This window comes from Lepisma saccharinum (assembly GCF_977018435.1).
Source record: "Lepisma saccharinum chromosome 12 unlocalized genomic scaffold, izLepSacc3.1 SUPER_12_unloc_1, whole genome shotgun sequence".
NCBI lineage: Eukaryota > Metazoa > Arthropoda > Insecta > Zygentoma > Lepismatidae > Lepisma > Lepisma saccharinum.
The window spans coordinates 17,441,648-17,467,926 of NW_028142891.1; the positions used below are offsets into that span (position 1 = coordinate 17,441,648).

Sequence of the window (26,279 nt, forward strand, 5' to 3'; positions counted from 1 at the left end):
ATTGAACCAAGGAGTTCAGTTATTGCTGCAAAGTGAAAATCTTATTGCTCATCTTTATACAATTTTCACATTTTGTCATGTGTGAACCACAGACCGCAACTCCAAAATTGTGGTGTTTGGTTTTATAATATATCTGCTCAATGTGAAGAGCTCAATTGGAGTCATGTCGATGTATCTCCCCCTAAAAAAACAGTAAATTCAAGTTACACGACTCTAGGAATAGAAAAATAAAGCAGTCGCCATGGCACCTGAATTTTCAAATTTAATCCTAAAAATATTTTATGATACTTCGAGTGCAGTTATAGAAATTTTCATTACATTTTTTTAAAATTATGAGTACATTATACTAATTTGATTTGGTTTATTTTGCTTAGCTTTTCTGCCACTTTTGTCCAATCGCAAAGATGATGAGTGATGATATGACGAAGCGGCACTCACGAAGTACACACATGCCCAGGCAGGGATTCGAACCCCAAACGGAGCACAGTATCTGTTTTTGTTGTATGTCTGTTTTCTGTATTTTGGTGGAAAAGCAAGTTGACACACATAATGCATTTCATAAGGATGACTGGGAGCTGACTGACTGCTATTTCTATGTTTCTTCAAAAATGACTTACTTTTAATTCAATCAAGTATTAGTTAATGAATTAGGTGTTTTAGGCTGTCATTTTCAATGTGTAGCATTATCTTAGTTTGAATCATGTTTTTTCATTTGAAAAAATAACAAAAAATAAAATCCTGGCTCTTGAAAAAAAAAAAGAAAGAGGCTGGCACCTGAATACTTTTAGTTCTCTCTACCCATGCATGATTCCACTTTACAGCTCTTCAAATTGAGTAGATATGATAAAAAAAACAGCTTTGGAGTTATGTTACCTGGTTCTCATGCAACGATAAATACAACAATTTATAACAAGGTTTCAAATTATCAAATGTAAATCTGTGCTTTAAGCATGTAACTTCTCCTGCATTCAAATGTCATTAGTGGAAACATCTATTGGTAGCGGTTCTGAATGTTGGTTTCAAAGTTTCATAAGAGGAAGACAATGCATTGCAGAATTGTAGAAATGGTTATTACAGTAAATTTTAACATCGCGGAAAGTAACTAGCACTGTTTGGAGTTTTGATAAGTGGAATTTATTGGTGAAAAAAAAGATGTACAGAGTACCTTACACAAGCATTCAAGCTTCCTATCAACAAGGCATTCCACAGACTACTGTTGACAGGAGGTTTGAAAGGGTATCGTGTTTGAAATCGGTCCAAGTTCCATTGTTTTATTGTGATTTCATCATACTACGAATGCAATTTTAACATGGTTCAATTAAGATTTACTTCTGTTAACACATACTGCGGAGTTTTAGCGATTACTTAAGATTTTATTCAATATATGTTTTCGTGGTTAGGTTAGGCAGGACAGGTATGGTTCTCTACTGGACCATTTACACGAGGCCAATTGTGAAGACATTCCACTAAGCCAATCCAACATTGGCATCGTGTGAATAGAGGGAATCCATGTGAATGGAATGTCTTGGGCCATTGTCTCAAGCCACTCCACTAAATTAGAATGGTTTAAAAGTTTTCGGTGCCAGTAGTCATTGGATTGGCTTAGTGGAATGTCTTCAGAATTGACCTCGTGTAAATGGTCCATTAGCTTTAAAAGAAAGTCCCAAAAAGCATTCTACTAAGGTTCCGATTTACTTCTACATGAAATCCCACCATTCAACGATACTTTCAGTCCCTTATCCTCTAATCGAAACAGTGCTTATTACTTTAAGGAAGGTTCAAATTCAGTGTGACAAAGATATAAAAAATTCTACGATAATTAGTCTTCCTGCTAGGAGAATTTGAAAAAAATCATAAAACACTTGGAACCGTTACCTCGAAATCTGCCAACATGATTATGTAAATTATTCTAATGGTAGGCTAACAGGCCTAAACCTTACCTGCCTAACCTAACTACAAAACCCTTTTGAACCTCACACATGTGAGCTAGATGGGAGCAGCAAGCGAGTAAACAAATGGCTGATGTCAACAGAAGTATCATACAGGAGCACTTGAAAGGCAAAAGCATTCTAAAATAAACACACAGTAAGTAATCACTAAAACTTCGAAGTATGCGTTAACAGCGTGTAAAAAATGTGTGCGTGCCACGATGAAATGGGAATTTTAACAATAGGAACTTGTACCTTCAAATGTCATTAGTGGAAACATCTATCTATTGTGTAACGTAATCAGCATATGGAAGTAGCTTAGAGGGGCCTAGCTGTCCAATTGAAGCACCAAATTCTTCAACAAAAAATACAGTGACAGCAATTTCCATTGATTCATAAATATAATTACATCAAATCTTCAATGAATGTAATTGTTTATTCCAAGCAAGAAGCAACTTTCAGTGGAACACAAAATTGTAGATAATACAGAGAATCTCTCTCAAAAGTCACGCAATCCAAACATTGATGGCTTATAACATGAAAAACTTAAGAGATGTTTAACCCGGTTTTCTTCATTTAAAGCCTCATCCTTTGAGATATTGTTTAATGCTTAACATTACAGTCCCGTGCGAATTAATCGTCCAAACAAGCTCCTTTTTTGTCTGAATTGTCAGCACTTGCCCAGTAGGTGGCAGCAATATACATGCGGTGGCTATTTTTATCTTCCACGTTTTCTGTGCATTAACTTTAGCATTGTTGACATGGTCAGGCATCTCGTGCATTGATCCTTTGCGTTTGTGTACATATCTGTGCGTTCGTAAGTGTATTTTGTTCCATATAATCAGTAGGCTAATTGTGGCGGAGGTGTCAGTGAGATTCTGCCAATGGATACGACACCTAAGAAACGTTCTGCGATTGTGACTTTATCGCAAAATACGTCTATGACACAAAGGGAGATAGCTGCAAAATTCTCTGTTGGTGTAGCTACCGTAAAATGAATTATCAAGCAGTACAAACTGGTTCCATTTCACCTAATAAAAGGGGCAATGTGGGAGGAAGAAGACGACAATGACCGATTTCTTCTCAGGAAAAGTAAACAAAATCCGGATCTAACTGCAGTGGAATTGACACGGGAATTGAGGGACAAAGGAGTGCACTTGGACGTTTCCAATGTACGATGTACACTTCTTGCAGCTGGATGGAAAGCCAGGAAATGTTTGCCCCTTGCTCAGGCCCATAGCCAGGAATTCTTAGTAGGGGGGGGGGGGGCAAATTTTTAATATATTGTGTCGCATTGGCAGATATAGTGGGGTACAATATATCTGCCCCCCCCACACACACACAAAGCAATTACTAACCGGAAAGGGATGATATCGTGAAACTCAAAGTCGAACAACATCACATATCAATAAAATTTTAGATAAATAAGATAATCCGGACTGTATCTACTTGAAATTTAAATGTGCTACAACTGAAAATCGAATCTGAGGCAACTAGATTGCAGGTCGATCATGTTAATAGACGACTAATATGTACCAACTTTATAAACCGTGCTTCATAATGTTTTTCTCTAGTTTCCAGTATGCAAGATTTTGACGCATAAACGAATCTAACAAGAATTCAATAATACCAATGTGTTGTGTTAAGCAATAAAAATCGAATAAAGTTAATAATAATGGTTACATATTATCTTCACTTTGATGAATACTGTAAAAATTTGTAACGTACAACGTCTGTTACGTTTTTTGTACATTAAAACATGGGTCTCTTAGGACTACCACGGATCCATTTGCTTCAAAGGGGAGACTCTTACATCACTACAGAAAATGTTGGCTTACGTTAACCAATTTGAACAATATTGTGTGAATTGTATTATTCTATTGTTGAAAACACATTTCTTTGACACCTGACAAACAAATGGGAACCCCTTTGATTGATCAATGACTTCTTGGATTACGGTGTCATTTCATATTAAGTTGCATACAAGGGAATCTTGTATGCTCTTTACATTATGAAAAATATGTTCCTTAATGACTATAATATGAAATCAACTATACAGTGTATAAGGGGCCTCCTTCACCTTACTCCAGCCTTGCTGCATGAGGTCTCATGGCACAATGGTTTAAGATGAGTAAAATTAGGAAAATCCACTCCACAGCAGAATAGTTGACAGAATGTTTTGGCAAAAAATTAGGTTATAAAAAAAGGCAAAGTTTCCTGTACACCGTGCCATGAAGACATATTTAGAAGATGTGGGGATTGATCCCCACACATTCTTGACCTCGGCCAAATTGAAGGCGATAAGATCAGCACCATGCTCTGGCAGCCTTTACTCCCCAGGGTTGCCCCCAGGTACTCTTCGCAACATCTTAATTGACCACCCTGAAAAAATTCAAAGTTCTGAATTCGTAAATTTGCCAACATAGCGCTTCACAGTCCACAAATAGTATCCAACTTAGCAACAGTTTTTCTTCCTAAACGAAAACGCTCATGAATTTCTTTCATTCTTTCACATTCCATGAAGTTAGAAACCCTAAACCAGTAATATAATATGCAATTAAACAAATATCGTAAATTGGAAATAGAAATGTTGATTTTTTTAAGACTATTCGTTCGAAAATAGAAAATAGGGGAATTTATGTGCATTTGGAAACACTGAACTCGTTCTCCACCACCTGGAGAGAATTGAAATCACATATCAATGCAATGAAGCAAATTTCTCTCGATTTTAGGCAAAATTACAGTAAAGATAAATTGCACAATACCGGACTATTCTACAAAGTGCATCTTTTCCCTGATCTGTGGTGAAACATGGATTGGAACTCCGGCAAAATGTTATTTCAACTTAGATCAACTTGTTTTACAGGCTTTCACGTTAGCAATCCCCTGGAGCAGTTGATTAAGAGGTCATCCCGTTTTGCTTTTTCGTCATGAACAAAATATCATAGGTACAAATCTCACCCACTCCTGATTTTTTTATTGTTATTTACGTAGTACGAAGTGTTGTAATAATGTAATATTAAATCACTGTAAATATTCATGCAATGCATACCTCGGAAATGTTTCTACTCATCTTCTTGATTTTTCAGTGATTGGCAGGATTTTTGGTAAGACCTTTCTTTTCATTTAGCTGTCAAAAGAATTAAGAATTAATATATCATAAATACATGTTCTTAAACAGCATGTTGTAATCAAAGTGTCACCGATTTAATATCAGGTGGAGGCTCATTGCACAGTGGTTCGGATCCCACTTTAAACTGTAGGTCCAGTCCCGATTAGATTTACTGTGCATAAAGTTGACTTAAAACACCAAATCAACCAATACATCTCCTTTCAGAGTGGGCCTTCTATGATACTGTAGTCGGCCAGCATCCGAAAAAACTGTTCTGCTTCGCGTACACCAGAGTATAATTTCATTTAATATTGTGACTAATTTTACTTTAAAACCACAGATTAAAGCGATAACAGTGGCCAGAAAACGAACCTCAAAGTAGTCTTCACACAAAGTATTTTAATCCTTTGCCAAACATTTCAGTTAAGAATGATATTATGCTTTTCCATTAACCGTATTTTCGATTCATGGTGAATTTGCTAAAAGGACCATGTCAAGACATCTAAATATGTAAGTTTTACTGGTAAATGCATTTAAAATGCACGAAGCAACAGGGGAGGAGAAAAATAAACCTCAAAAATAAGTAAAAAATGCAACAAAAACTGTTAAGAATACTGACAAATAAACTAAAAGCCAAAAAAGGCTGAAAAAGGCAAGAGAAATGTAAAATATAAAGTGTTTTCAGGCTCTAACTGAAGGGAAACGGACATTATATCAGGTTTGGCATTGTTTTTAAGGGTCAGAAAAAAAAGTTGATTTTTCCTCAACTTCCGGACCCTAATTATGACTATTGAAAAAGTTGGAGGGAAGGAGTCGGCTTACTTAAATTTTTCTTGCTGAAGGATCGTATCGTCCCATAACTCCACTTTCTAATACAGAAAAAAATCAAGTTCATATTTCGAAAATGACTTGTAGTTTTCCACCATGAAAATATGTTTTCATAGTTTGAAGTTCGTTAGGATTATCTTGCAGGGTTTCCACTGTTTTATTTTCACACATATTTTATATTTCATACGTTGAATATCCCTTTCCTCTCTCTTGTCATACAGTCTTTGGAAAAAAGCTGAAGTTTCTTGGCAACTGGGTTCTGGTTCAAATTACTCCTTTTCGCTCTCCTGTATCTACCTTAAACAAATAACAAAAGACTTCGTAACTAAACAATTGCTTGTTCAAAACACGGAATTTTTACACAATTTACAAAATATGACAAAACACCAATAGACATGTTCATCATCTTTCCCTTTCATCGTTTCTCGATTTTATTCTGAATTCCTTTCCTCATGAAAATTGCCATGAATTGTGAATTGGTTTCTTCAAACTGGTAGCTAATCATAACATCACTTACCTGGAGGAAAGGTAGCGTGCTTGATTCTCACGAGGAAGGTCGTAGGTTCGATTCTCCACCTAGGCAGGATTTTTATCAGGAGTATATCGTTGGATGTAAAGTTTATCCACCATGCTAAGAAGTTAACATTGGCCTCTGTATTTCACGAGGTGAAAGGAAATAGTAAGAGAAAGTTGTTTCGATGATAGGAGGAAGTCTCATGCCACGTGGAATGCGCAGAATCAAGTTACGTAGAGCTAAGTCTGTAATGGTGGTATCGAATATTGCAAAGTTAGTGGGGAAAGTTTGTTAGATCTGATACTCCTACTTTCTGTTCAAAGAAGACAAACATTTTAGATACAAAGGCAGTGACGAATTAATGATCATTATGAGGTTTTGAATTTTTTGTTTGTCACTCACTATATAAATACTTATTAGTAGTTTCTTATCGAATCGGCCTCCGTCACAATAACCATTTACTTATGTTAATTGGCAATTTACTATTATTTTTAGATGCATGGTGAGGTGATTGACAACAGTCATTACAAAGGAACGGACATAAAATTACCGATCTTAGCAATTTGAACTCATTTTAACGCTCTCCTTCATTACAGTAATGCACTACATCACTACTTAACATAGCTGTATATGTTTGTTTTAGTATATCGAAATCAAATAATCAATATTTTAGGTGTCAGTAAAGAAAAAACAGTCCTCCTCCGTAGCCGAGCGGGTTAAGGCATTCACTCGTATTGAGATCGTTCGCTGCGGGACGGCGTAGGTTCCAATCCGGCTCTGGTCGGAATTTATTCGGCCTACGTATAGGCAACCCACCATCGTGAGGAAATTGGGGAGCTCCGAGTGAGTGAGCGTAATCTGGTCGCGAAGTCCTACAATGGTTGGGGGTCGGTCGGGCTGACCACCCATCCCTCTAGTCTGGCTGCAGATCTCCACGTGCCCTTGGTGGCTCGTGTGGGAGGGAGGCCAGCAGTCGGTAGGAAAGCCTTGGCCCGATATTGGGTAGTTGCGCTATTGGATTATTATTAAGAACAAACAATACATAACTTAAATAACATTACATTTTGCATCCTGAATACATATATGTGATTTGTGAATTAATCATGATGTGTGTGTTTACACAACATATGAACAATAACTAAAAAAAGTTTTAACTTTAAAAACTGGAAATCTGCAATATTCTAATATCAACAATCTCTGTTCAGCAAAAAAAAAAAAAAAAAAAAAAATGAGGAGGGGGTGGGATTTGATTTTGATTTTGAATTTAAAATTTTGGGAGCGTCAGCACTTAGGCTATTTTGCTCCCGTCACATTATACGGGGGCCAGCCCCTTATCATTACAAATAACAACTCTAGCGTTGCATAACTAAAAATGTTAAAATGTTCTGACTTCTGTTAAAAGCTGAGGCCGTAAACGGGCACTCAGCACACACAAGGACAACAAACAGGACAACACACACAAAATTATACTGGCCATAGTGCCAGTCGCCAGAGCCTCGTTAGTCTTTAGTCCAGGGTACACTACGTGGAAGTGAGGTTGACTTTTGGGTGCCTACGTGGAAGGTCACCCCTTACACCCCAGGGTGGGATTTGAACCCGCGACCTTTCACGCTTGACGAAAAATAAGGAAAACAGGGTGTAACCAACTGCTCTACGTTAACTTCATGACATAATACCCTTAAAAACATGTTGACGTTTATGAAGACTCCCACCTTGCTATGTTCCAAGCACATTTTCTCGACAAGTTGTGAAAATATTTTGATAACTGTTCGATATTATGCAAGCTATTGTAAATAAAATGTCGCATAAACTCCTCACAAATTTGCTTCTTTCTGCACAAACTTGATGGCGATATCATCCAGGTGGAGATAAACTGTATTCAGTGTTTCAAACCCCTAAAATTTCAACTCGAGCAAGCAGAATCGTAAAAATTCCTCAAGGTTGTTTTTCTAATTGATTATTTCTGTTTGATTGTGTATTATAATAGCGGTTTATAGTTTCTAAGTTCATGGATAGTGCAAGTTGAAAACCTCTCACTGCAGCGTTTTTCGTCTAGTGGAAGGACCAACTCAAGGTTGGCTACTCTCACTCGGAGCCGGAGTGCAGTGTTGCTAAGTTTAGGATTCGGGACTTAGAATTCTTTTGGAGCGGTCAAATAAGATGTTGCGAAGTGTACCCATTAATTTGAGGCTGGATGAGCCCCCCGAGCTGTTTTATGTGGGACAAGACCGGACAAATTCCGATCTTAGATCAGCCACCCCAGGAATTGAACCCGGGTCTCCCACGTGGCATTCAAACGCCGTACCGACTTTTTTATTTTTTATAGGAATACCCCTATGCGGTAGTATGCCCTGTTATTCACTTTTTCTCAGGTTGTCATTTTTTACTACATTTTCTGTTTTTCCCATTTTTGGACAAACACAAACTTCCATGTCCAAACCGGGATTCGAACCCGGGACCTCTGGCAATGCAGCGTCATTTTCTTGAACCTATATACGCAAGGCAATTTTCACAGTGTGTAGAGGACATCAAGGTGAACAACGTTTCTTATATTTGCTCATCCAGTTCTTGTTTCGATGCTACAATACAAGCCATCGAAAAATGGCATCATCTGCTATTCTTAAGACTGTATATCATGGAAAGGCCTTTTCCGAATTCGCCTTCCTTCTGCCGATAGAGCGCGCACAGCGTTTACACCACCAGATGTTTTGTCCAGGCCCGCTTCGCGAGGCCCTCAAGAACACGCCTCCTCCGGTACACGGGCAGTTAGTGATTGACAGGTCGTAAAACCCTTGGCATTTCTTTTCTCAGACACGTCCTAGGTTTTGCTGCTCGGGTCTTCATTGCCAAAAGCTGATCTTACCATTTCGTGTCAAAATTCCAGACGATAATATAGAGTCCTGCAGCAACAATATGTGGCTTGTAACATATGTAATTGTGGAAGCTTCTCTTCAACGAATAAGGAGTCCCAATAGTCTACCATTTGACCTCCGGGGCGAGGTAGTTAGCACAGCGCGCTACGACAGCAGGGGTCCCGAGTTCGAATCCCGAGTAAGACATGGATGTTTATGTTCTGAATGTGAATGTTAAAAAATATGGAACTGAGTAAATACTGATATATGAGAAAGCAGAGAAAATATGACATCGGACTGCCACGTAGTAAACCCAGGTTTGATTCTCAGTGTGAATGATTTCAAGCAGAAAATTTTCCAACATTATCTTTGCATAAAACCAACTCTGTGAATGTATTTGATCTATTTTTATAAAACTTTCACTGATACACAATATATGCACTAATTTAATCAAACTTGCATATTTTAATGAATATTAGGTCTAAAGCAAAATATGGCCATTTAATACCATGTGGTCCAAAAAGATAATAATTGAGAAAATGGTCAACTTTTTCTATTTATATATAGCCTATATTTTTGTTGTTGTAACCCCTATGCAAGGGTAGTATTTTCCTTTACATGACTTCGTTTAAAAATTGCGGCCCTGTTTGACTTATGATTTGCGGCATTTTTAGCCTTTGTAGACAGTTGCGGTAATTATGGTAACTCATCTAAGAAAAATGATAGCTTGGGTAAAAAACATTGTTTTCAGCACATTTCAAGCTACATTGTATGTTTCGCGTATTTTTTCAACATATTGATTTGGACCAAAATTCAAAGTTTAGGATATTTTTTTTAGGGAAGTTATGTAATATCAGAGTATTTCGGCTGAATTACTGTTATAGCTCTTTGATCGTTTCTTGATTCTCTTTTTCAAAATTTTGAGCCCAGATGTCTCCGTTTGGGGAGCTAAGAAAAAATATATTTACAACGTAAAGATTACTCTATGACAGGTACCTGTGAAACAAAAAATTCCAGATTGATATTTCATGGATAACAAACCTACAACAGGGGAGGGATTGGTCAAAAACAGGCATTTTACATTATTATTTACAAAGAAATGTTTGCTTTTTAATAATCATGTAATTTGAATTATTGTGTTTATTAATTACATCATGCGAATGGCGTAATAAGTCCGTTAGTAGTGTTACGAATTAAATTTTCCTTCTTCTTGATCCCATTAGTTATGAAGAACTTCATCCCGGCTCAACAAATGTCACAAGGTCTTTCAAACTAAAAAAAAGACTGCTTTGTGCCAAATTTAAGTCAGATTACGTGTCAGTAAGCAGTGTTTTACCTGTTTAGAATGCTACTTCAACTGCGACATTTGTCCGAACAGGAAGTTTACTGATTCTGACCTATGTTAACTTATTCTTTATAGAATTACAACAAAATTGGTTGCTTTGTTATTTTATTGTAATTTTGAAAAATCCAATTATATATAAAAAGATGTCTTGTTACTATAATTAACTACTTGTATTTGAAAGAAATTGGTAAAGCCACCCACCTGCATTATGCAATGTGTTTTGAAAGGCATATTGGTGGGTGGGTGGTGGTGGCTCTTTACATATTCACTGTCTCGCTTATTTATAGAGGCGATGCAAATCGTCTCTATGCTCCCACGTAGTTATATAGTAGAGTCCCTTGTACGTAGATGCACCCCATGCAGTGGGAGAGCCCACTTTCCTCACCCTCTCCTCCGGGAATCGAACGGCAGTCAAGCTCTCCTATCGATGGTCTTTATCCTCCCAAAACTAATTTCCGAAATAAATTATGACCGATTTTGAATCAGGTGCAACACAAACAACATTGGAGATATTGAATTGGTTGAATCGGTAGAGAAAATCCGATTTGCAGGTTGTAAACTTATATTGGCTCCCGAGCGTTCGTGTATATAAATACAACCCCCCCCCCCATTTTTTACAATTCTCTAGGCATTGAATTAATAATGGAGGTTAGTATATTGAATCTTTCACCCGATATTCATTACAAAATTTTAAAATTAATTCTTAATGATTTATTGATTTAGTGTTTTAAGTCAACTTTATGCACAGTAAGGCTAATCGGGACTGAGCCAGGCATGGAACCCGGGATCCCTTGATTACAAGGTGACGACGCTACCACTGCGCCATCGAGGATGCTCAGTTTTTAATGGGGAAGTAATTCAAATTATTAATATTACAAAAGCCTCCCCGCTATTTATTCCATCCTGTTTAATGATTACGAAAGATTGTTGTTTAAATTTAGCATGTAGAAAGGTTCGAACAGGTGTACCAGCCAGATTAAATCGGCGTTATCTTCCAACGTTTCGAGCATATACATAGCAACAACATCTCCTACCTGAAGACGAGAGCAATGTATACGATGGAAGCTAACGTCGATTGACGTCGCCAGGAAAGCTACAACTCTTATGTAGAAGGGTGGAAATACAAACGAGTTGGATGAGATAATTGAGGAAATTAATGAATGATAAGTCTGATGAGATGGAGGCCAAAAAATATATCTACATAAGAAGATAAAGTGCCTACTGGCAAGAGCTAAATATATTAAGATATTAGATGGAAAATACAAAAATTGATTTAGTAATAATTAGAGGTTATTGTAAGCGTAAAAAATTGATGAATGAAAAATATGTTTTGATATGTTTAAAAAGTTATGATTAGGGTGCGGATTTATAGGCAATTTTTTCTATCTATCTATCTATCTATCAATCAATCAATCAATCAATCATATGTTTTGTCACTGCTGTTTACCTACTAACTATTCATACTGTGCTTCAAAAGATGCTTACTTTTAGGGATATTTGATATCGAAGCAACACGCGACAAGCGACACGTGTCTCTTGGTAACTGGTTCTCAGTAATAAACGCAATCAACCATTCATCTTGTGTTGTCTGTTGCTTGTGTGTCCCTAGGACTGAGTTCTTTTTCATACCGTCCATTGTGTCGCCCTGGCCTGTTGTTCGCGCATGCACAGTGAATATTTTGCTTTAGACGGTGTGAAATATCTGTGTCGCTTGAGGATTTCACCAATTGAACGCAGGGTTGTGTGACATGTTATTCTACAGCTGTGTGAGACGTTGCTGTTGATTGGATTGTTCTCTAGAGGTATGTGTCGCTTGTCACTTCGGTCTGCAGCTACATTGAGAAACGTTGCTGTTGACTGGCTCGTTCCCAAGCGACACGGAACATTCACATCAAGCAACAAGAGCCTATTCAGTTTAAAGGAAAATATGCACGAACAACAAACCGAGTCGACATGATACAAGGCATGTCCAGAAAGTAAGTTCCGTTTCAATTTATCTCCGCTGCAGCGCTGCGATCGCAGTTCCGCACATGCGCGGTAGACGCTCTGTTTCAAGGAGAAGAAACGTGAGCCATTTGGAGATCGCTGTCAGTCACGTACGCTTTGTTGTGCTTCTTTACAATGTCGGTGTTGATTGAAAATCCCGCCGCTTGTGAAATCAGATCTGTGATTTGTTTTCTGAATGCGAGGAAAGTGAAACCAAGTGAAATTTATCGGCAAATTTGCGATGTTTACGGACCAAATGCGATGAGTGATTCAATGGTGAGAAGATGGGTCCGACAGTTCAATGACGGACGTAGTGATGTGCACGATGAAGAACGAAGTGGGCGTCCATCTTTGGTTACAGAAGAACTGGTTCACGCGACTGGAAAGGCATCTTACTCATTGATTTCTTACCGCGTGGTCAAACAATCACAGCAGATGCTTATTGCGAGACACTTCGGAAATTGCGCCGCGCAATACAGAATAAGCGTCGAGGATTGCTGTCAAAAGGTGTTGTTTTTCTTCACGACAACGCACGACCACACACTGCAAATGTGATGAAAAACCTCCTACAGGGATTTGGCTGGGACGTGTTTGACCATCCTCCGTACAGCCCTGACCTCGCTCCTAGCGACTTTCATCTGTTCTTACATCTCAAGTCTTTCCTTGGCGGTCAACACTTCAACAATGACGACGAGCTGAAAGAAACTGTTTCCAACTGGTTGAAGACACAGGCGGCAAATTTCTATGAAGAAGGTATACAGAAACTTGTGCCACGCTATGACAAATGCCTACAAAATTTCGGCAGTTATGTGGAAAAGTAGTTTAAGAGTTGTAGAATTTTGTGCAATAAATAACTTTTCTGTATCTGTACACAATTTAATTTTATTACCAAACGGAACTTACTTTCTGGACGTGCCTTATACACGATATTGAGAGAAAGTCCCAGTCCGAGCGACATGCGACACGAGTAGCTTCTTTCAGTCATGAACAAGCTATGAAGATGTAATTGAATTCATTGTCACTCGCCCTATTAGGGAGAACTCACACCGAAGCGACAAGCAACATATGTCGCTTGGGAACGAGCCAATCAGCAGCAACGTTTCACACCATAGCGGCATGACAGGCCGCACATGCCTACGCTCGATTGGTGAAATTCTCAAGCGACACGTGTCGCCGGTCACTTGTCGTTCCGGTGTGTTTTCTCCCTCCACGATTAATGTATTCACATAATATGGAAAGTAAAATATTAATGAAACTAGAATTAAAAAAAAATTGCAAGATGTAGGTTCCATTATTATAACATAACATTACATATAGTATAATTGAATGTGCAGTGAATTATTTTTAAAATTTAAATATCTACCTTCAGCATAGTTGTCTTACCTCTTTATGAAATAGATCGGTGTTCTCTAAATGTGAATGTATTGCCCAAGCGTGTTCTTTGTATAGACACAAATTGTATTTTTAAAATGCGTTGAAGTTAATGTGACTATAATTGAAATTATATTCAGAGATCGAGACGAAAACGAGAGAGCGTTTACATAACTTGGGACAAGAACAAGATTTAGAGTTTGAAAGAGTACCCGACTGTCTCACTTCCTTTCGCTGTAATTTCTGTAGGGCCTCCCAAGGCACGTATCTAGAAATACGCCGAACCAATTGTGTCAGGAATAATAATAATAATATGATGTTTAAGATAAAATTATATTATTATCACATAAATAGGTAAAAAGATCGGATAACAGCAAGTATTCATTATCTAGCTTACCTGTAGTTAAGATCGGCATAATTTGCATAAAAAACAAGTGCCCTGGCAAAGAAATTCATTTCAAATTGATGAAGAATTGAATATTTATTGAATAAAAGAGAATGTTAGATCCGGTTAGCGAAAAGTAAAGTTCCTGATTAATATTTTATGCATATTGTTATAAATAGTAGCGTGCAAGCATAAATCTTTGGTAATTGGTACTGTCCTTCTAAGCCCCCTACTTCCAATCTTTCTTCCAATAAGTTCAAAGAGTGGGCCTCCTCGATGGCGCAGTGGTTTCGTCGTTGCCTTGTAATCAAGGAATCCCGCGTTGGATACCCGGTGGATGCAAGTAGTGGTTCGAATCTCACTTTAAGCTGTAAGTCCAGTCCCGATTAGCCTTTATGTGCAAAAAGTGGACTTAGAAACAACAAATGAATCAATAAGTTCAAAGGAAATTATAACCATCGATTATATAATAAATGCTACACAAATATATTTTCATTATTTAATTTTTTCACTTGGTAAGTCTTTCTTGGGGAGGGGTCCGGACCCCTCCCCAAATAAGTCCTTGAGTTTCCTCGATGAAATTAGTAGTAATTATCTCGCCTTGTATTCAAGGGGTCTCAGGTTCGATCCCCGGTAGAACTACACAGTGGTCTGGATCCCACTGTATCCTGTAGCCCCAGTCCCGATTACCCTATTTAAGCATGTAATTGACTTAAAACAAATTTAATTTTGCTATAATTTATGTAAGATTCAATTGGGACAGTCTCTGTATTAATGTATTTATTCTTTTGGAAAATAGAAATAAGACAAATGAAACACAATGAAAAAAACAGCCGGGTGAAGGAAATCAACTTTGGATTTTCCGAAATGGTCGGAGCACGGTCAAAAGCCGCCCCCAAGGGAAAAGACAATGCCAAGGATAGAAGAAGAAGTAAGCGAAGCCACGCCCACTATTGTAAAACCTAGTCAGAGTCATCTATCGGCAGACGGCTGAACTTGTAGGACTTGAACATAACCCCGCCAGCCGATGGCCAGCCCCGCTATGGCTCGAATAAAGCCATTCTCAAAGGTGTTTGAAAATGCATATCAATGTTTGCAATGGCGTATTTTCACAATGGGCCTCTCAATTTGAAAAAATAAAAAAATCAGTTTACTCAGGAAGGATGCAAGAAAGCCTTGCAAGGTTAAATTTTTACAGTAACTTAGAATCGGGCTCTATACGCCGATCCAAAAACTGAGATATTTGACAGCTAATATCTATTAAAATATGGAAGTGATAAAAAAAATTCGATAATCACTGTTAAGATTCATCCTTTCTGATCAATTCACCACAAAGCTCATTCAAATGCCTCAAATAGTTTTCGAGTAAAAGTGTTCTGAATGAAGGTCTGTTTTTCCGCTGCCCATGATATGGCCTCTTAATGTATGCAATCCCAATTAACTTCACGGTTTCAAATGGCATTTATTTTTACTGCCGCTTAAAATTCTAAAAGCAATAGAATACAATGGAAATGATATCATGCCAACGGTAAGTCAACACTTACCCTTTCCTTTATAAAATGCATTTATCATAACACACACCCATGTTGTTTATCATATTTGATGCGTTTGCATAAGAGAAATAATTTACAAGATTTGAAATTGATACAAAGTGTACTAGTAAAGTTTTGCAATATGGTGCAACCGAAGGTCGCACGTTGTAACAAGTTGAAGCGTGTTGAGTAAAATGTAACATCTCGCTACGTCAACAGCATCTTAACAGGTGATGAAACCTGGCTTTACCTAAGAAAAAAGCTGGGTTTTCGACGATGAAAACATGCCCGTGTCTGTGCAAGAATATCGATCAGTAAAGAAGAGGATGGTGGCCGCCTTTACTGTAAGGGGAGTTGTGGAGCACGTGGTGCTATTAACGCACAAGACCGTGACCGCGAAGTGGTACACTGAGGAGTGCCTGCCCAGAGTAGTTCAAGCTCTCAAAAACACTCATCCACGCTCAAAGGCAGACGCTTAGTTTTACCACCATGACAACGCTCATGAGCACCGCTCCAAAGTTTGCATTGAATATTTGGCACGTACGGGGCTGAATGTGCTGGAGCATCCTCCCTACGGTGCAGACCTCGCTCCATGCGACTCTGCACTGTTTCCTCACGCCAATAACAGGCTTAAAGAAATAGGTTTTTCATTTAAGAGAACCTTCTAAGGGCGTGGGATGATGAGTGTACCCACTTTCCTGAGGAAATATGGAAGAGTTTGTTCGACTAATGTTTTTGAAGGATGAAGAAGTGGGGGAAAGTATTTTCAAAGATTTTGAAAATGAAAGGTGTATTGCAAAACCTTCCTAGAACCTTTTCTATTTACACTTCAAAAGCTACCTGGTGTAACCCATACCACACCACAATTTTTATTGCTTTCTAACAGAAATAATAAATGTGAAACACTATCACATTTTCGTCATGTTTGGTAACTGACCCAGTAATCTGTCCTACATCTTTCACTAGCCGACCTCCGTGGTGGGGCGGTTACACAATGCACTACGACGACAGCCTGGGCACGGGTGTTGTTTGTGAGTGTCCCTAAATCAATTTCATATCATCACTCGTTCTCATCATCGCGATTAACTAGAAGTGGCAGAAAAGAGACATTAAGTAAGAAAAATCAAATATCCACTCACTCTCTCTCCCTCCCTCTCTGTACCACATGCATCACTATTAGTAAACGGTAGATGTGAGAAACAAAAAAATTGAGCATTTCAAACTTCAGAGAAAGACAAGAAAAAAAACATCCAAGCGTGTTTCCCTGTACATGGAAGCAAGCAAATATAGTCCCTATCCTCAAACACGGAAAAAAAACTCATGTCACTTCCTATCGGCCGATTTCCTTACTTGCTGCACTTGCACTGCTAGCTGAAAAAATCATTTCTAATCGTATCCTTGCACATGTTTCTCCGTTTCTCTCTCCCACTCAGCATGGTTTTCTCCCTCATGCTTCCTGTGACACAAACCTTGCTTGCTTGCTTACCAAAGCAGTTAACTGCCTGAATGCCAAGCAAGACATGGATGTCGTATACTTAGACTTTTCCAAAGCCTTTGACTCTATCTCTCACACGCAACTCATCCACAAATTATCAAATAGATTCAATATTCACGGAGCTCTTCTTAAACTACTTTCATCTTACTTGCACAATAGAAAGCAAAAGGTTATCGTATCTGGTTGCTCTTCGTCGTGGCTTCCTGTAGTTTCCGGTGTGCCCCAAGGAAGTTCTCTGGGGCCCCTGTGTTTCTCTCTCTTCATGGATGACATTCACGAATATATTTCTTCCGAATGTTCAGTATTATTGTATGCTGATGACTGCAAATTATTCCGAAACATTACCTCACTTCAGGACACATGCTATATCCAAGACAATCTCAAACACATTGAACGCTGGTGTCAAGACTGGAATCTCAAATTAAATCCGGATAAATCTGTTGTCATGAGGTTTACCCTAAAATCCAATAACACAGTGCCATCCTACAAGTTATGCAACCAGGTTATTCCGTTCGTACTACAGCACAAGGATCTTGGTGTCATTTTTGATAGCAAACTGACTTTTAACCATCACATAGACTACTTAACTTCGAAAGCGATGAAAACGCTTGGACTAATTTACAGATTTACAGACATAACACACGTTTCTGCCCTCAAAATCTACTTTACAATGTGTGTTTTTCCTATTCTTGAATATGGCTCCTGTATTTGGTCAATGGCATGTGAAAGCATTTTAAAGAAAACAAACAAAGTAGTAAGTTTCTTCCTCAGAATAGTCAAACACAGATGCCCAGCCCTTGCAAACTTCTCCAAACAAGAAATTCTATCCACTCTACAAATTCATGACCTTTCTCTTCGCCGTCAACTCTCAGATTTAACACTACTCTTCAGAATCATTAATGGACAACTTTTCACCAGCGAACTCTTGCCACTTCTTAATATCAGAATCCCACGTCCCAACAGGAAATGCAACAACTTCTTTTACATTAAATCTTCAAGGCTATTTTTAGAACAAAGATCACTTCTCTAGAGGCTACAAACCATTTACAACTCATTAAAAGATGCTTCGGGGTTCCATTTATCAAAACAGACTTACAGAACGGCGTGCATAAAGCAGCTGAAGTATAAATAATATTATTCTTGCCCTACTTGTTATTATTCTTGTTATATATGTATATGTATGTGTCCATCTTATTATTTTGTTCATTTCTTTTCCGGTTGATATCCTGATGTAAAATGGATTTTTCTGTATTCAGGACTTTTCAAACAAATAAACAAATAAAATAAACATTACACACCTTTAATAATACAAGACCATTCAGAATTTCCCAACTGTTCTAGATACTGAAAATCTGGAAATCATTCTCAGAAATCTGGATCTGGAAAGTTTTATTTTATGACAGTACGGAATCCAACACACCTTCCTTAATAAATCACCAAATCAATGAGTGTCTTTGTTGTGTTGCTAGAGCAATATAGCATATCAGAATTGTGAGAATTCTGAATAAGATGTGTTCTATATTTTCATAGGGGAGGGGAGGCAAGGCAGGGTCTCAGGGGGGCAGTTGCCCCCCTGCCACCCCCACCCTCTAGCTACGGGCCTGCCCCTGCTCATCGATATTGGACAGAAGACGACTGGAAGAAAGTTGTGTTCTCAGATGAAACACATTTTGAGGTCCAGGGACAGAGGATTCAATACGTGCGTCGGTCGAGTAATGAATCTGTAACGTCAGCACATCTGCAACAGACCGTAAAACACCCTGGCAACAAGATGTTTTGGGGATTATTCACCCATGAAGGGCCAGGATCATTAGTGACAATTGATTGTATGATGAATGCTGACAAATACATACATGTTCTGGGAAGGAAAATTGGTAACAGTTTCATAGATCGGAGACACATTTAAATCGGATATTTTGTGTTTCGCATGGTTCGTACTTACCAATTGTGTATTGCGGAACATAGTTCAAGGTGCCATTATGCTTTTCACATGAAAAAAAACAACACAATTTTTCACATAGAGAGTAATATCTTCGACTCCTTTTTTCTCTTCCATAACACAGTACTTCATTTATTTATTTTTTGCTGTTTTTCAGAAAATAGAAAATATATTGCTAAATGTGTTATTATATGTGTTACTATTTAACATTTTTTTTCTGAAATCTACAACTTGCCCTTTTTCCACACATATAATATGTTACATTTCATATAAACTAACTCAATTTACAATTTTTTTTTCTGTAACAATTATGCAATAGTAAAATAAATTAAACATTGTAATAGAAGTTACTGAAAACTTATTTTAATACACAATATAGAAAAAATTAACGAAAATAGCCTCTCACAAACATGAGTCATTTACCGCACCCTGCAAACCCCCCGCTTTTGCTCAAGGTCAGGCGTTCAATTGAACACCTTTTTCGTTTGTTTGTATAACTCCAGCGTGTATAGTTGTCATCCTGCCATGGATTACATTGGTAGCATTGCTCAAGTGATTTATTGCTTTGTGCAATTGTGTAATCAACATTTATTATGATAAGTGACAGAATGTTGATATGTAATTTGCTGAAAATGGAAGAAGAGGCTACAAGTTTTCTACAACGGAAAGGAATAACCATTTTGGAAATGTAACCTTAAATTGTGTCAGAAGAAGGTTTGTCTTCGTGTTGGAATGAGGTTCAAATATAGCAAAATGTCATTGACAACAGCAGTACGGTTTATGTATGGTTGGTGTGAGGAATTAACATCTGTAAAATGGTGTGCCAAGCAGTTAGGTATGGCCGATAAAACGGTAACAGACTGGAAAAATTACATGAGAGAGGTATGTGTGTTTTCTCTTGAGAAGAAAAACAGTGCTAAGATTGGAGGGGCAGGTTGCACTGTAGAAATCGATTGAAGTTTATTTACAAAACATAAAAAGCCATGTGGGACGAATGTTGCCTTAACAGTGGGTGTTCGGTGATGTCGAGAAACAGGTGCCTGTTTGTTAGTGAAAGTGCCAGACAGAAGTGTAAAAACACTATTGGAACAAATCGAGCTACACATCGAACCACATAGGACCATCATTTCTGATTGCTGGAAAGGCTATCAGTCAGACGAACTGCAAAAATTGGGATTTGCTCAGTTCACGGTAAACCATACAATTTTGTTGATCCTGAAACTGGGGCTAATATTCAGAAGGTAGAACGGAAGTGGGTGTCAGCAAAATGCCGAAATAAAAAGCACAGGGGAACGAACAGCTCATCATCATCTGGAATCGTATTTGGTGGAATACATGTGGCGATTGGCGGTGGCTGCATCCAGTGTCGACGCTTTCAACGAGCTTCTCGGTGATATAGCAGACTTTTCGAAAACACAAATAACAAAAGGCTAATTATAATATATAAATCATGCAAACTTTTAAATACAGTGTTCCTATTATGTCCACAAGTGTTCCTTTTGGTTTCCCAGAAAACAGACTTTTCTGAAATGAGGTAGTCCATATAATAATGAAGTTCCAAAAATTCCAGTGTGCATGCAAATTACTCAATGCAATTTTCAAGAGTATAAATAAGAGATTATATCTTGTTCATTCACAATAGAATATTAATGTTACAAGTGTTACATTGATTCATATTTAATGCTCGTGCGACTTACTCACGTTGGATAAGTTAGTATACAATAGAAATATATACTTAAAGGTACTTACGATAGTGAGTACAGGGTATAACTTGGCTAAAACTCTGGTAACCAAGATTAGAGAAATAGGATGTAATACCAAATATAGTGTTAATAATTCACGGGAAGTAAAGTGAAGGAAGCGATTGGACCATAATTTCAGATCAAATATCTATGTTAAGCATGTTTTCCGCATGCTGGAACCAATTTTATATTATGTAAAACATCAAAATATATCCATTAAAAAAATTCAATGTAATTCTCGAGGGCATACAGTGGGTCAACAGCCCCCATGTTTGTTGTTACAGAAGCATGCTCATCGTAATTTTATGTTATTCTTCGAGTTCTTGTAAAACATTTGCCACTTAACACATTTCACAATACATACATATAGCGGGAAGTGAATAATTTCAAAATATATACGTAATTTCGTTACAATCTTTTTCTTGTATGTATGATCAAGTATTTGACAAGAAATGCGGTGACATCTAATGATTTTACCTTGTTAGGTTTGGCACCAATAGTAATGTAAGTTCGGTATATCGGAAACACATTTCTTCATTTTTTAAAGATATATACTTAAGGATATGAGTTTCTGCAAGCTTCCGAACGTTCATCAAGGTATTTTCTTTCATCGTGCAAAATATTTGACCGGGAAATCATGTATTTTTCACGAGAAATATCTCACCGACGCACAATTGCCACTGGTTTTGCTACGTGAACTGTATGCTGCGTACGTTAGATGACGTAAGCCTATGGCAGTGTTTCCAACCCCATTTTTTTTTCACTATCCTTGCCTAACCTAAACTTATAGGAAATGGTTCGTGGAGCTATCTGTCAGCTACCGTGCATAATGGTTTGTGGGGCTATCCGTTAATGGTTCGTGGAGCTATCTGTCAGCTACCCGTGCATAATGGACAATTTCCACAGGTGACGAACACGATAGTAGGTATTTTTCAGTGAAGAAGGTTGGAAACACTGCATAACCACAACGTGATTCAAGATGTGGCCGCCATATTGTGTGTTACGGAAGCAAAGAAAGGAATCAAAAAAATCACTCTGTATGTGAAAAATTGTGTTTGTTCTCGTGTAAAAAGCATAATGGCACCTTGAACTATGATCCGCAATACACAATTGGTAAGTACGAACCATGCTAAGCACAAAATATCCGATTTTATTGTGTTCCCGATATACCGAACTGGTGCCACCTCGCTTATATGTGGTTTTCGCATCTTGAAATAAATTACATGCTTTGTAAAACATCGAAATCTGTAGATTATGTGGATTCCATAAGTTCCCGGTATGCACTTGCGTACGCAGGATTTTTTTCGTCGGGGCTAGAATTGGAGCACGGCGACCGACCTACGGTACACCCCCGAACATTTAAAATATTCTCGACTCTTGAATCTAATCTACAGATTTAAGGTAAAACTGTCAAAGCCGGGAATCAGATTTCTTCAAATTTACTGGAGAAAGTACTTACGGAACTGAATTTCTGTGTAATTTCAGAAGGTTGTAGCAGTATTTTCGGTAATGGTTCCGATTGTTTTATGATTTCTCCTAGCACAAAGACTAATTATCGTAGAATTTTGGAAATCATTGGCACACGAAATTTGAACCTTCCTTAAAGTAATGAGCGCTGGTACTTGTTTACTATCCTTCGGACACATTTATTTATTTTTACAGAAGAAACTACTTACCGTAATAAGTTCCTGTAGCATTGTCGAACATCAGGAAGGTGTTTTGTGTGATGTGGGAATGTTTCATAGCTGAAATTCATGTTGTTCATTGAAAATTAATTCTCCGACGGAGAATAGCTAGCCCCACGAACCATTGGCGCGTGGATAGGTTAGTTCTGTTAGGTTAGGAAACATAGTTAAAATTCGGTGTCGTATTAGTATCAGGATCTAGAAATTAAGCAGATACGTAAGTACGAATGTCAAAAATTGACGAAACGAAAAAATTAGAGGTGTCCGAAGGATAGTAAATTTTTACCAAAATAAGCAAGTACGAATGTCAACAATTACAGAATAAACGAGTTACATCCGATTCCCGGCTTTGACAGTTTTACCAAGATTAGATTCAAGAATCGAGAATATTTAAAATGTTCGGGGTGTACCGTCGGTCGGTCGTCGTGCTCCAATTCCAGCTCCGACGAAAAAAATCCTGCGTACGCAAGTGCATACCGGGAATTTATGTGGATTCCGTGACTCGATGCCAAGGTGAATTTTATGTAGATTAACTGTAAATTATGTACCTTTAACTTTTCCAGAAATTTGTCTTTGAGCAAGTGAGTGAGACGTTCGAACTGCATAATGAAATCCACACACTCTTATGTTTGTCATGAAAGCATCGAATTCTTCCGATCCATCTATATATCCTGAAAACATTCCATTCTCAACCTTGAAATCTCTTAAACATCTTTTAGCGAGGATTTTCAGGGGATCTTCCAATTGCCTAAAATTGTCACTTGCACACTTCTCTGCCATTATTATTCTCGAACTCGTACACAAATCTGATAAACAAAAATTTCAGAGACCAGTAGCAAACATCACATCACAGATTACATATACCACAGCACAGTACAACACATTCATCGACAATTCTTCCTTTTCTTGATCCAATATTTCTTTTTCTTCTTCTTGATGACTATCTTCTTCTTTCTGACCCTATCGGCTTCTGTTCATTTGTGTGCGTCAGTAAAGTGCAGTAGACTATGGCCGTGTCCGGATTGGCAAGCGCTCCGTCCAGTTCTCTCCCGTTGCTCTCGCGTGCCGTCGAAGTCACGTCCAAGTCGTCCGAATCTGCATGTCCCCTTGTAGTGCGGTTGTCACTTTTCCCGCCAGGTGTCAGCTCAACTTCACCCACCGCGCTCTGGGGCGCAGACGCATGCACGGAAGCAGAAGGCAGACGCCAAACAAACATGACAATCATTTCCACCTATTTACTACTCATATTAAAAATGTAACACGCTATTTCATCATTTACAATTTTTCTGCATTCAGTATTATCGATAAAATGTTAAAGTATAACTGAGTTTTACATCCTCCAATCAGTAAATGTTGTCTGTACAAAGTGAAAGTTAGAATATGGCTGCCAAGCGCAGCGTCACAGCGAGTTCAAGCGTGCATCTGTCGCTCCTCTCTGCTCTCCCCTCCGACTCCACGTCTGCAGCGAATTCGGACAACGGAGGTTGGCTGAGTCCCCGGATGGAACGGTGCTCTAGGTGACATCTGCTGCCGATTCGGACGCGGCCTATACGTCTACACGCGTTATCTACGCGCAATCTACATGAAGATTACATTGGCTTATAGTTTACATAGTGTACTGTAGACAATGCAAACAACAGGGAAGAAGGAAATCCCAGTGGTCTTTGAAAGAGAAAGTATTATTTTCTTCAAACATGTCCATAATCCACGGTTGGCAAAATATGTGTTTCTTTAAAAAACACAGTTTTAATCATGAGTTAAAAAAAACATGTTTTAAACAAAAGAAAGTCAACCTTTTCCCAGTAAATTAAAGTTAAAGTCGTTAAAGAAAAAGTACTTATTGTTATGAGTACAGTGGCGGCAAGGACAGTTTATTTCCCTTTGGAGATAAGGTTTACCATACTGCAGGGTAGAGGTATGCGGGACAGAATTTTTTTGGTCGGGACGGGAAATTCTTTAAATCCCGACATTCGGGACGGGGAAAATTTTCAATTTCACGACAAAGTCGGAAAATTTTCGGGACGGCATATGTTCGAAATTTCCCAAAGCTCTTGAAATCTCGAATTCTACACGTAATTTCCATCTTAAGTGCTTGTTTTTGCACTTCTGGTACAAATACTAACACTTTCCGATAAGTTCCAGACATTTACAATGCAGAGAACATGGAGATTTGACGACTTTTTAAAATAACCATTCCGCATTTCCCGACTGCTTGGGATCCCGAAAGGACAGGAAGTCATTACCCGAAGTCGGGATCGGGACGGGAATTTTTTTTCTCGATCCCGGTCCCGACTTTTCGGGATCCCGCACACCTCTACTGCAGGGACAAAACTTGGGGTTAATAGCACCCCTTTTTCCGTCACTGCTGAAGTAGGTTAGGATTCATATTCATCTAAATTTCAAGAAACTAAATATTATAGAATTACTATTCTCTGCCTGGAAAAATCAGGGCGAAATATTTCCTGCTGCCTGAACAGTTTATATAGTGTCATAATAAATTCTCCAGATTAATTTATCTTTCCAAGTACAAAATTATGAGTAGTGTATATTGGTTGTTTCAAAGTCGTACTTAGTAGGTATTCTCTTTTTTTATCAATTGAATATCATTTTTTGACATATTTTGACAATTTTTTGTCGATGTTTTAGCGTTTGACGATTTTTCAGTGCAATTTTCACCGCATCTCATTTTTTTCCCACTCGTACTTGGTAGGTATGCATTTGTAGCCTCTTTTTTATCAATTGAAAATCAGTTTTTGACATATTTTGACAAATTTTTGTCGATGTTTTAGCGTTTAGCGATGTTTTTGTAAAATTTCCTATTTTTCTTTTTTTCCCACTCGTACTTGGTACGAATGCCACGATCTTACGTGATATAACTTAACCTATTTATTTTTTTTTTGTGCTAAACTACACGAGAGCCTCTACGTGCTTTGACCTACTTTAGAGTAGTTCCAAAAAGACAGTTCACGGACCGAAAATGGGGCTCGGTGGGGCTCGCCTTAATGGACTTGTCTCGTAAGGCAATGAGCCCCATTTTCTGGCAGTGTTGCCAGCTGCTTACTCGAAAAAATCACCAAGGTTTTTTTTTGGTCTAACCTATGTTATTGAACTGCGTCGTCACGTCCAAACCTGCATGACTTCCGAACACTATTGGTTTTATTCATATTTTTTCTTACGTATAGGTGTACGTGATGAATCAGCAAACATATTTTTTCTAAGTCTTGCCGTTTCCAAGATAACCCTATTTCCGGTCGCTATTTTCGATTTCCGAGCATAGGTTCTATTCATACTTTTTCTCACATATAGGCGTACGTGACGAATCCGCAAACAGATTTCTCCTAAGTCTTACCGTTTCCAAGATAACGCCACTTCCGGTCGCCATTTTGGATTTCCGAACATAGGTTCTATTCATATTTTATTTACATATAGGCGTACGTGACGAATCCGCAAACAGATTTTTTCTAAGTCTTACCGTTTCAAAGATAACCCCACTTCCGGTCGCCATTTTGGATTTCCGACCATAGGTTCTATTCATATTTTACTTACATATAGGCGTACATGACGA

At 38.1% G+C, this 26,279-nt stretch overlaps 1 protein-coding gene across 2 annotated transcripts in view; it reads right to left on the reverse strand.

Annotated features, from left to right (window-relative positions):
* LOC145982150 (uncharacterized) overlaps positions 1 to 23,590 on the reverse strand; it is a 43,007-nt gene extending 19,417 nt beyond the window's left edge. The window contains exons 1-2 of one of the 2 annotated variants that reach the window (XM_083115720.1): positions 23,263 to 23,372; positions 4,981 to 5,058 (exon numbers count right to left, since the gene is read on the reverse strand). Coding sequence is in view for 1 of the 2 variants with exons in the window: in XM_083115719.1 (XP_082971845.1) it covers positions 23,263 to 23,494 (232 nt within the window). In the remaining variant the exon portion in view is untranslated. Of the gene's footprint in view, positions 1 to 4,980; positions 5,059 to 23,262 lie in introns of both variants that reach the window. The other variant, XM_083115719.1, reaches the window with a different exon arrangement.
* Between the last annotated feature and the right edge of the window lie 2,689 nt (positions 23,591 to 26,279).